At 41.3% G+C, this 12,640-nt stretch overlaps 1 protein-coding gene across 1 annotated transcript; it reads left to right on the forward strand.

Moving 5' to 3' along the window:
* The first annotated feature begins 1,754 nt into the window (after window positions 1-1,754).
* IL22RA2 (interleukin 22 receptor subunit alpha 2) lies at window positions 1,755-8,520 on the forward strand. Its single transcript, XM_061474885.1, has 6 exons — window positions 1,755-2,900; window positions 3,795-3,945; window positions 4,789-4,967; window positions 5,921-6,090; window positions 6,506-6,684; window positions 8,183-8,520. The coding sequence occupies exons 1-5, from the start codon at window positions 2,789-2,791 to the stop codon at window positions 6,659-6,661; spliced, it is 768 nt and encodes a 255-aa protein (XP_061330869.1). The 5' UTR covers window positions 1,755-2,788; the 3' UTR covers window positions 6,662-6,684; window positions 8,183-8,520.
* The last annotated feature ends 4,120 nt before the right edge of the window (window positions 8,521-12,640 follow it).

Here is a 12,640-nt window from a genome sequence, read left to right on the forward strand (position 1 = left end):
AGCAGATCCAGGGTTAAATTTTCTCCTCCTGGGGATGGGGAACAGCTTGTTCAAAGGAAAAACACAAACCACCAAAACCAGTGAGGTGGTGCTATCAGATTGGATGAGTCAGGCAGCTTCCAGCAAGAATATATTTGACTTTCACCTCTGTGTAGCAATATCCAATCCTCAAGAGAAAGATGTCAGCTTACCCAACATTCAGATATGTTTTTATTCCAGGAACAGAAAATTCGCATGCCCACAGTTCTATGTCAGTTCACTGAAACACCAGTACTGCTGTTTCACAAAGGTTTGGATCAAAAAGATACTTCAGTGTATGCTACCTATGTGGACTCTGCTGGGGAAAGTAATACATTTGAATTTTCCATCTTTTCATAAAGTACTTTTCAGAGTATTCTTAAAAAATTTTGTTTTACAATGCACATCATCTATAGTGTTCCTCTATTGTTTTCATTTTAAAACGTACAATACACAGATTCTGCGAAACTCAAGATGTATGAACATGTCTGTGTATGTGTGTGTGCAGCTGGTACTTGTTTGACTGCAACTATCTTTACTGCACAAAGCACTGAAGAAACATGATTGAAGTTGATGAGTGGGACAATGTTATGATGCCAGTAACCTGGGGATTACCAGTGGCTGTTTCAATAATCACAAGAACTATGTAAAGAGTTACTGATTACCTCAGAGTGCCAAACCCAACTGCAGATAAAGAGCTATCAGAGTGAGGCATGTGGGAAACTCGGAGTTTTTCCATGGGATAGGCATTTCATTCCCTGTTTCACCACATGGCCAAGCTGCCTTTTCCGAGTGAGACCCATCAGTGCTGGGTGGGCTGGTCTTCAGCTCTGCAGTTGTAGGAGGAACCACCATCATCACCAATTCTGGCAAAGCTCCACACTTCAGCTCCTTACAATGGGCTGTTATGTGGAGTACGGGAAGGTGTGTTGGTACAATTCAAGTAAGCAAATACATAACCTATGACTAAACCTTGATGACCTTTTAGTCTAGTAATCGGTTTATAAAAGTTCCCTATTCCCGCACTTGAGTTCATATAATGTGATGAAATTCTAATTGCATTTGGTGTGGGGAACTACTTAAAGGTCACTGAATTTTGAAAATGTGTTGGGAAATGGATAGATGAAGAATTCCCAGTTGGTGATGGCAGGGTGGCCTTTCTGCCTTCTACCTCCATTGTGGGGTTTTCATGGTTTTAATTTTAATTTCTTTAATTCCCTTAATGGGGTTACGTAGTTAATTCAAAGCTACACAGCTAGTGTCTGAATATATCTGCTGCAGGTTTGGTGCTTGGATAATGAGATATAGCATATAGCTGGCCAGCCAAACTGAGAGTCCATGCCCATGTATCTGACAAGGACAGCTTCTTGATTAGATGATGTCCAATTTGCTGAGTATAACCAGATGTCTTTGAATAAAAAAATACCTTCATTTGAACCAGGACTTGCACTTTTTTTTTGTCCTGACAGGTGTTTTGTCTGCAGCTTTTCCCAAAATAAAGATGATAAGCAAATTTCTGTTTCTGCAGACAGGTAGTCTTCATGTCCATTATTTCTTTCCGTGTGTTGTTATGTAGTGCTGTGCTATGTCATACGAAATTGGGAGGTTCTCTTCTTGCTTGTCAACACTAGCTTGCAGAAGGAGAATGCATCCTGACTTTTGCCCAGCTGCAGTGGTGCATGAGTGGCAAAGTACATGTGGATGTCAGCAGTGGGAATCTTTTGGGGAGGGAAGAGTGAGGGGCAAGGCTAGGCAGGACTGGCAGCAGCCTCCCAGCTGCCACCAGAGGCACCATGCTCTTCACCAGCAACCGCCTTGGCTGAGCTTTCCATGCATTCCAAGAGCACAAAACCTGGCTCCCACCAGGCAGGTGCACATGTGGCATTAAAGCATTTACAAACACAAAGCAATACTGCTTTCATCAGGGAGCCCTGGCATCCCCAGCTCTGGGACCAGGCTCACAGGGGTGCACCTATTTGAATGGCAGGATTTGGAGGACAGCTGTGCTGAACGTCAATATCTGTGCAGGCAATGTTGTTGTGCACTTGCACCAGTCAGGCATAGGACTCCTGGCAGTCTGACAGTCCAGCAGAGTGGCACTTGGAACTGATGGGCTGGGCTTGCCTCCCTGTTCTGTGCCACCCTCCCAGCACCTCTCCAGCAGCCAGCATGATGTGAACATGCTGTCCAGCAGTACAGCTGGCAGAGACTTCATGGCCCTTCATTCCTCCAGTGATGTATTCCTAGACAACATCCTTCCGCAAATGCACCTGCAAACTCTGTTTGTCTGCGTATCCCCCTAAGACAGGCCAACTAATCAGGTGACATCCCATGGGTAGGTCTTTCACATGGTTACCGCAAAATTTCCTGTCTTCTTCAGCTCAGAGTGACCAGTGAGCTGAAACATAAATTTGATAGATGATAGATAGATAGATAGATAGATAAAAAAAGAACTCATAAATAAATGAATAACTATCTTAGCATGGCAAGCAAGCAATCTTGTGTGACAAATTTACAGGATAAAGTAATATTGCCAGACATCGTTTGGGAATTAGTGTCTAAAAATGAAAAAGACCTTTTCCATGCTGGTTTTCTTCATAATTAGTTCCAAACTTCAGAGTGACCACAGCTGCCAAGCAAGACCAATTGCAGATGCTTAATTTAGAGTAACTCATATGTTTCTCAGCTAAATTAAAAGAAAGCAAACCAGGCATTTTGGGAACTGCTGAAAGGGGAACTGGAATGTTTAATGATTACTTCCTCATAAGCCATGCCCACAAGAGAGATGCTCTTTATTCATGGAGCTGCTCTCCTGAGGATGAGAGGGATCATGCTTTCCTCCCTCTGCTTACTGATGCACCTGCTTCAGGAGAACATAGCTAGTAAGTAAAGGCTTTCTGCTCTTTACCTACGTAGTAGGGTGGGGGACTATGGATCTTTTACTGAATATGTGGATGAGTCAAGAAATCTCTGGCTCTTTCAGTGCTTTCAAAATTCCAGTGATTTCAAAATCAGTCTGTTATTTTGTCTTTTAAGTCTCTGAAATGCAGATAAAACAAGCATGCTGAGAATTAAAATGATTCATATCTATATTACCAGTTTCAGTTCAACTACTGCAAGTCATACCTGATTCTGTTATATGCCAGGGATAAAGATGCAGTCATATGGGTCATGAAACAAAGAAAAAACATTGGGATTTGGGTACTTCAAAGAGATTGTTAACTGATTTTGCCATTAGTAACCATCAGTTTGAAAACAGATTATCTTCAAAATGGTTAGACAGCTTTATCTTGTACTGCAGACTGGAAAAGCAGTGAATCTCAGGTTATTTTTTACTAGGCAAGAGCTGATAAACACAGCTGTGACAACACAGCTATAATCCCTGCAGGTTAATGCTGACATGTGGAGGAAAGAGCACTTAACTTTACCTACTGATGGGGCTGCTTACTGCAGGCTTTGTGAACTGATCTGAAGGGCTTGTTTCCTGGGATGTCCATCAGGCATCTTTCACAGTAGCAAAATCACTGGGAAAAATAAGGAAACATTAAAAAGCAAAAACTCAAAAAACCTCCACAAAACCAAACCAGATAAAATTGCTCTTTTCATATTACTAAAAATATTTGTTCCGTAACTATTAGGTCTGGTCAGTGTGACTTTGACAGTTTTGAACATACCACAAAGCCAAATAAGCTGCAGTAATACCTGCTGCTTTAGGTACAAAGGCTTATGTCAGTGACAAATGTGATATATTATCATTCCTTATCTTTTATTTGCAGCAATTTTAGTTTTGGAAAACCAAGACCTGCAAGATTCAATTAAGCCGCAGAAGGTAGAGTTTCATTCATTAAACTTCAACAACACTTTGCATTGGCAGCCTGGGAGGGCCAGAGATGCAAGAGACACCGTCTACTTTGTGCAGTATAAAGTGTAAGTACAGGGGGAACTCCAGCCTCCTGCTGGACTGGGGCACATCCATGCTTGACACATCAAAGGGACTTCCCGGGTGTCACAGGATATTCTCCTTATACTGGAGAGAATATCCCATGACCTGGGGAATGTCCACATCCTGCTTGGCTGCCAGCTCTCGGTTGTTGCTGCTCTTATCAACAGCCCATAAGGTGCGGATGAGCAGACCAAGGCAGCAGGGAACAAGCACCTCCAGCAATATGCTGTGCATCCTCATTGCAGCATAGAGGTGCAGAAAAATGTAGTTTGCAGAGGACTTCTGGAAGCCACTGGGTCCAACTGCCTTCCTGAAGCAGGTCTCGCTAGGTCAGGTATTTCTGCAATAGGACATATAATGTATTTTGGTGGCCCACCTTACCCACAACAGTGCTGCAGGGTCCCTCATGGCAAACTTGAGGCAGTGCTAGAGACTTGTCCTCATAAGAGGTACATTCCTATCCCTGGCACACTTGGTGAGTGCCCGAAATCGCTACTGCCTTTGAGAAGCTAGTTGGTGGAAACTGGGATTCTGCCCATCATTGAACACACTGGTTAAGCCAAAGTGGTCCCCTCTCCAGAGGGGCAAGTGTGCAATGTCTTCCCGCAGGGGTGGTAACCATATCTCTGATTTAGGTTTCTTTTAGAAAAGACAGACACCAGTAGCTCTCAAACACCCTTGAAATCAGTCTTCCCTGTTATCAAATTGAAGGGAGTTAATTTCCACAGGGGAAGGCTTGTCAGTACCGCCAAAACAGACAGCTAAAAATCTGTGTGACCCAGTCAGCAATACCTATAGCTTACATCCTTCCTCATCTTTCTCCATAGGTATGGGCAGAGCACATGGCAAAACAAAGCTGACTGCTGGGGGATTCAAAACCGTGTCTGTGACCTAACAAATGAGACCTCTGACATCCAAGAGCCTTACTATGGCAGAGTGAAAGCTGCACTGGCTGGCATTTATTCCAACTGGAGCCTCAGCTGCAGATTCACTCCCTGGAGAGAAAGTGAGTGCAATCATATGGGTCTCTGAGAATGTAACTGGATTTTCTGTGGCATGGAATATATAATTTCTGTTCACAGTTTGCAAACATGAGTAATCCTTTTCTAGCCACAAAGCAGTACCCAAAGAATTTGCGAGTCAATAGCTCTTCAGTGAAGTGTTGTGATAAACACTTGAAAGCCAACAAATTATGGATAAGTAGCCACTTATCAATAATTAAGGGATCAGCAGTGCTTGTCTGTCTTTAACCTACCCTCTTCCTCATGGAACTACACAAATTCTCTTCAGCCATTTCTGAGCTGCTAGAAGAACTGGACACAAGATAGAAAAGAAGGAAATGTTCTCTGCTTCAGGGGAAAACAAAGAAGAGAACTGAGAGCTGTGTGGCCACCATTCTCACATTTATGTGTTTCCTGATTGCTGTGTATTTAGAAAGGACATGCACAAAACTTTTTGTTAGTACAGTCATAGTGTGGCATAGTATGTTAGAAATTGGAGGACTGTTAAAATACTGAATAGTACCAGCATACCTACCAGTAAGTTCCCCATGAATTAACCTCACTGGTCAGTGCAAAATTGAATTGTGAATGTCAATGCACTTCACAGCCCTGAAGTGCAAACTGCCTTGAGCCTCCTGTACATATGGCTCAAGGGGCAGGGTAGAAAATCAGGGCAAAGAATCCAAAGCATTTTCCTTGACCAGCCTGCAGTCAGCAATGTGCAGCATTAAGAGATTCCAAAAAGTTTGGCTCAAAATGAGATCTAAAACACAGGAAAGTTCACCCACAAAATAGCCCAAGCAACAACCACCAAGAAGTAAGGACTTTGACAGTAAATACAGCATAACATATTGTTGGTAAACAAAAGCAGTAAATTGTTGAATATATTCAAATTGTGTTCGGTGAAACATTATTAATAAACTGTAACTGTGTTCATAGCTTTGGTTTTTCATCTTAGCTGTGATAGGACCTCCGACGATAGCTGTGGCTCATAGCAGCAAATCCATAATACTAAAGCTCCAGGCTCCACGTTCTCCTTATAAAAGGAAGAGAGGCAGCAAGATACCAATGACAAATTATTATGATCTGTTGTATCAAGTCTTTGTAATTAACAACTTGATAGACAAGGTAAGTGCATATTCAAATATGAACCCTTTACCATTGAAAAACCAGGAAAGTATGGGCACACTATTCTTATTTTACATCTGAAATCGTCTTCTGAGATAGTGAGAACATTGATGACTGTGCAAATATTTAAAACCAAAGTAGATTATTTTTCAGGAATTGAATTTGATTGATTTGAGTTGTAATTCCTCCCTTAATTTTTTCCTTCAACTTAGTATTTCATACTCTAAGACATAGATTAAAAAACTGGGACAGGAGGGGAATTTTCTTTAAAAATAATAAATAAATTGCAAATGCTATTGACATTGTGCAAGTCCATGTGCTGCTCTCCATCCTCTATTCTTATCAAACTTTACTCACAGCACACTTGCTAGGGTAATGTGCTTGACTGGCTGTTTTTACTCCACTCTGTCTGAAGCAACACAAGGTCCTGGTGTATGAAGGAAAACACAAGATTATTAAAATAGAAGATTTGAGGCCTGGAGTCAGCTACTGCATCATGGCTAAAACATACGTGCCAATGCTGGACCGCAGCAGTGCCTACAGCAGCAAGCAGTGCACCATGCTGCAGTGACAAGATTAACACCTCTGCGACAGGTAAGAGGTTCATCACCAGCTGAAACTGGAGATGACTCTGGGAGTCAAGAGCTGTTCCTCACCAAAGGCAGTTACCCTCAAAAATGAGAAAGAAAAGTGTAGCATAAAAACTGCCATCTCGTATGACAATATTAGCCAGAGTTCTTACATCATCTCAGCTAGTTTCACACCAGGTAAGAATGATATGGCCAAGGAGATTAGAGGAATGGTGTGGATAATTATTTGTGTGCTGATATGGTCCTCAGAAATGCCTCCTGCTTCCCTTTCTTTAAACAGTTATACACAGTATTGCTTTCACGGGTTTCTTTTGCTGTCAAGTAATAATTAACTAGGAAAATGAGTGCCCTCATACCTTAGGAAAGTGCAATTCTCATGCAAGCTCTTCAATCCTGTTCAGGAATTTTTCTGATGTATAATTTGGATGAGGCTATCCTCTCTTTTCATGGCATTCTTGCAGTGTGATGTGTTTAAAAATAAATCAGTTATCAAATTTCATGAGTTTCCACGGGCCAAATGCAAGAGCTAGCTCAACTGGCTGGGCTGAAAAATCTGTTTCTTTACTTGCCTGTATCACTAGACTGTCTTCATGTATCATATGCCCAGCAGAGAGATTTACTATCAATTCTGCCTTGCAGATGCTAAGGCGCAGAGTGTATAAAGACCTAAGTCACAGAACCAGCTATGTTGGAAAAGACCTTTAAGATCATCAAGCCCAACCATTACCCCAGGACTGCCAACACCACCACTAAACCATGTCACTTGAGGGCCTCATCTACATGATTTTTGAACACTTCCAGGGACGGTGATTCCATTTCTGGGAAGCCTGTTCCAATACCTGATCATTCTAATATACAATCTAAGTCTCCCCTGTCACAGCTTGAGCTGTTACCTCTTGTCCTGTTGCTTGCTACTTAGGAGAAAAGACCAACTCCCACCTTGCTGCAACCTCCTTTCAGGTAGTTGTAGAGAGCAGTAAGGTCCCCTCCTGAACCTTCTCTTCTCCAGACTAAACAACCCCAGTTCCTTCAGCCATTTCTCATGAGACTTATTCTCCAGACCCTTCACTAGCTTTGTTACCCTTCTCTGGACCCAAGCTAACCTCAGTGTCATCTACCTTAGCAAGCTGAGATTTGGGTCCTTCCTAGGGGTGATGGAGAAAAACTGGAACAGCATTAAAGTCTGAGCCTGTATTTTTGTTCTCAATTCAGTATTCTAATTATCACAGATTTTCTTCCTTCTGCTTCATAATATAATACACAATGTTGGTCTCTCTTGATACCTCAGTGGGTCTAGGCTAAGGAGAGAGTCAGTTTCTAGGTGATACTCCTGCATTTTTGCTTGCTTTCCCCATTCTGTGAAAAGCTGAAAGCTCAGGTTAGAGCTGGTACAGGAGGTACAGGAGAGACGCAGGCAAATGGCATGTGTTTAATTTTTGGTTAAATTGAATGCTGTCCAGTTTAAATGCACACTCCAGCAGCAATTCTCTTTCTCTTCCCAGATACAAGGGTAACAGCAGAAGGTGCCTCCCATCACAGATCCAGCTGTAAATCAACATCTTTAGTCCATGCTTGGAATACGTACTCGGTTCCTTTTTAAATTAACCTTTGTTGCATTAAAGGATTTGATCATCACAATCATTTTATGCTACAAAAAGGCACAGGTTTTTTGTATGCCCTATATTACAATTTACATAGTATACATTTGTATTTACAAAGGAAACAGTCTTGCAATATTTTAAAAAATATGGAAAAAGCAGTTGTGAAAGTATTCTGAAGATTGTTCCTAGGGATTTTCTGTTCTAAGCCTTGGAATCAAAATACAATTTATAAAATATAAGTTTCAGATATTTTATTTCTTCTAGAACAAAGGTGGCAACAAAAGATGAAAAAAGTGTCTTTTCTTTAAAATAAGAACTATACAATACAGGAGTATACCCCATGCTCACAATGTCTTCATAGTAACCTCAACGTAACTGATAGTGAAACCAGTATGTGATTAGGCAGGAGCTCATTTAAACGGAAACAGAAAAGATCAACACTTTGAGTCAGTGACAGGCAGTTAAAGGGAAGAAAGATATATTTCAGTAAATGATGAACAAATGCTGACCATCATTTGTGATTTCTAGTAGTCTTCATCTCACAAGGGAAAAGAATTCTTGGGCAAGGTCTAGGTAGATGCCCACTAAGCCACACCAGGATGAAGAGGTGAAGTGGCTTTTCCAGATTGCAAGTTCTATAAGTAATGAGAATCTTAATACTTAAGTGCATTCTTTTATTGACAATTAAGTGAGGGGAAGTGGGAGTGGGCAAAGAGGGCAAAGCAAGCCCTGGGAAAACCGGGAGCCCCTTGCTACATAATCCACATTTCCCTTAATTAACATGCACAAAGGTGGATTAGTTCAGTTTAAGTAGCAGACTTGGAGTTCACTTAAGCCACATCCAAAGCATTTTTCATGGTCTGTCACTAACACCTCACTTGGAGGCAGCGCTGCTGAGAGCTGCATAAGGGTGCTGGCAGTAGGAGTTTGCGAGGAGATTCTGCTTCAGTAAGTGAATGCTGGTCAGCCTTTAACAAAACAAAAGAGGTCTTTATGTATAAATATTTCCACCATCTGATTGTAACACATGACATGTTTGAATGACTAGATTTGCAGGTGTCTAGATGTGTGCACATACCTAGTCCTTAAACCCAGGTTGCTTTCACCACGCTTCCCTTTTTTGCTTCTTTCCCATTTTTCCAGCTGTTTTACCCATCCCATATCCCACAGTTTCTTAATTTAGATCAGTTTTTTGGGGGAAGCAGGGCTTATTAAATCTCTGTATAGTACTTAGCACTATGACAAGTCTTAGATACAGCACTGCTCTGCTGTGCCTCTTGCGCTGGGCAGAACCACAATAAAATAATCCAGGCAAAATGTTAAGAAATAGCCTTATATTTCAGCAGTGATAACTTCAGCCACTTGTGGGATATCACAGCCTGAAAATATTATCTGTAGTAATTCGAATTCTTTCTCAAATTCACTTCTCTCCTAAAGGGCAACTCATGTTGCTGTTGTTACACAATGATGAAGTTTAAAGTAACATCTACTCACCCTAGTCAGAGGACAGACTCTGACAATGTCAGATGCACAGGATGAAACTGGTTAAGGTTCTCAAATCTTATAGAAGACATGAAAAAAAAAGAAAAAGAAAAAGAAAAGAAAAAAAAAAGGAAAAAAGAAAAAGAAAAAAAAAGAAAAAAAGAAAAAGGAAAAAAAGAAAAAGAAAAAAGAAAAAGAAAAAGAAAAAGAAAAAGAAAAAGAAAAAAAAAAAGAAAAAGAAAAAGAAAAAGAAAAAGAAAAAGAAAAAGAAAAAGAAAAAGAAAAAAGAAGAAGCAGAGCCATAGGAGTACCTGAAGCTTTCAGACCTGGCTAGAAGGACAGCAGCTGCCATGCTATGGATCTAGGGAGAAGCTGGACACCTGAAAGTTTTTCAATTTGACAAAATTATAAAAAATATGTAGCATGTATACTAGGAAAAACAATAAAAGGTCTGAAGAAGTCTCACACTGTTATGTTTGCTAACCAGATTTCACGTCTTCAGCAACAACGGAGGCTTACAGAAAGCAGCACAAGACTTGCAGGAACAATGCACTTCCATTCTTACGGTACCAGGATTCATCATTGCCAATCATAATGTTCTGCAAAAGCTAATTTTCTCTTCCCATTTGAAATGCATATATCCTTTCAGCTCTGCTCTGACATGTAATTTTACTGGGGGAGGGTTTGGTAAAATGACTGGTGCTGTATTTTTTTCTCTGCATCAGCAGTAGTGGCATGCTCCACTGGGCTTGCAAGACGGGGCTCCTGAAGGGAGAGGTACTTTGTTGTAGCATATACTGGCTGGGTGGTCTGCACCCACAGCTTCTAGATAGCCCTAGTAATGCTGTAGCTTTTAAAAACAGCTTTTCTGTGCCTTATTCTGTATGCTGCACAGCTGCTTAAGTGTCCGTGAGGGTGGAATGGAGGAAGAGCTCTCTAAACTACAGCTAGGGCTTTTCTGCAAGCAAGTTATTTTGGAAATACCTGGAAAAGTGAGCTTCAGCCCTCCTTCCCCTTCCTCCTGCGGACACAAGGAGACCATCTGCTGTAGGTCCACCCCTCCAGAGCTGCCTGGGCTAGCACAGGGCTCCGCAGTGGTTGGTCCACACGCACATCACTCAGTGCAGGACACCTTTACACCGCTGGCTTGACTCCTTCTGGCTGTAAGTTTGCAAGACCCAGCTGAAAACACCCTTTTCTTGTTTTTTCAGTCACTTACAGAGAAAGCATTTTCTAACAAAATGCCAAATGCCAGGTTTTGGCTTTGATTCAGGAAAGAGAGAACTAAATGCTGACCTCTAGGGCTATTGCATAGAGTGGGGAAGACCAACCAGTGTAACAAAAGTGGGACTTGTGCAACTTATTTGGTAAGCCCTCGACTGCCACCTCACTGGGGGATATCTGCAGTCATGGGCAGGGCCCGTTGCAATTGCCTCATCTGGCCAGACTCCATGTCTCATATGGACAGCTGAGGGTCCTGCCAATGAGAAATAGGTATTATGTCTTTTAGAGTTTGCAGTTTCTGACCTTTGCTTGAAGTGGAGCCCATCCCACAAGGGCTACCCTACTTTATTTCATGACAGTTTTCTTATCTGTCAGATGGCATAAGAGCTTATCTCCCACTGTAGATGGCTTTAACTTCACATTCTACTGGCACTCAGAAGAGCAGTATTCAGCTACCAGAAATTCAAGAACAAGGCTCTGATAAAGCTGATAGAACAACAGCAATGGACCAGATGCTCCAGCCTTATAAATTAGGAGAAGATTATGCATAACCAGCTGTACCATATAAATGCCCAGTTTTATATGATGCCATGATCCTCGGTGTTTATCATATGGTCTAGCATCTGGCCAGTCCTATTCATATCCCCCATATATCTGCTGTAATCAGATGTGGACTTGAGGTTTATTTACTTGCATGACTTGATCTCAGCTAAGAACTGCTCTCATGGCCAAGGAATGGGGTGCTGTTGTGAATTGACATTAGCTTCTGTCACAGATCTATCAGACATTATCAAATATTCCAAACTGCAGGGAATTAATTTTAAATAGGTGGGGGTGTCTGTGGATTTTCTATGGATTTCAATTTTTGCTACAAAAATCAAAGATACTAAAGTCTGTCTGGTAAAACAGAAGAAAGACTAAAATATAATCCAAAGTCCTGAGACCTGCTTTGCCACTAAGGACACAAACCAAAGGTACTTCTGCAGAAAAACGGAGTGAAAGAAATGACGCCGGTGTTCATCATCATGAAAGTTACAGTCTGCTTTGCAACTTCCTTTCAGAATCTTTTATAAAATGCTTCCAAAGGAGAAAAATAAAATAAAATATATATATATATATATATATATATATAATTCAATTCCCCAAATGATTAAATCAAGGGAATGTGAAGAGACGGCAGAAACTGAAAGCAATCTCAGTTTGGTACGGCTTTATAGCACACTTATTCTGAATAACTTTCTGAAGCTGATTCTCTCACCTGCTGAAATAATGCTTCATTCTAATAAATATCACAAAAAAAAATATGCCAAAACTACAGAAGAAGACTAAATAAGTTAAATTCTTTCAGCTGCACAACAAGATGTATCATCATCATAGAATCATAGAATAGTTAGGGTTGGAAAGGACCTTAAGATCACCTAGTTCCAGTCCCCTTGCCGTGGGCAGGGACTCCTCACACTAAACCATGTCACCCAAGGCTTTGTCCAACCTGGCCTTGAACACCACCAGCGATGGAGCATTCACAGCTTCCTTGGGCAACCCATTCCAGTGCCTCCCAGCCTCACAGTAAAGAACTTCTTCCTTATGTCCAATCTAAACTTCCCCTGTTTAAGTTTTAACCCGTTACCCCTTGTCCTGTCACTACAGTCCCTA

This window comes from Pezoporus flaviventris, unplaced genomic scaffold, assembly GCF_033815535.1.
Source record: "Pezoporus flaviventris isolate CSIRO_AGI_PZ_B2104156 unplaced genomic scaffold, CSIRO_AGI_Pfla_v1 ptg000081l, whole genome shotgun sequence".
In the NCBI taxonomy this organism is placed as follows: Eukaryota; Metazoa; Chordata; class Aves; order Psittaciformes; family Psittacidae; genus Pezoporus; species Pezoporus flaviventris.

Bases quoted from the DNA above. Each gene is read 5' to 3' on its own strand.
- IL22RA2 (XM_061474885.1), top strand. From the start codon at position 2,789: ATGCCCACAAGAGAGATGCTCTTTATTCATGGAGCTGCTCTCCTGAGG. The intron at 2,901-3,794 runs GTAAGTAAAGGC...TTTTATTTGCAG, and splicing joins GCTTCAGGAGAACATAGCTA to CAATTTTAGTTTTGGAAAAC. The intron at 4,968-5,920 runs GTGAGTGCAATC...TTTTCATCTTAG, and splicing joins ATTCACTCCCTGGAGAGAAA to CTGTGATAGGACCTCCGACG.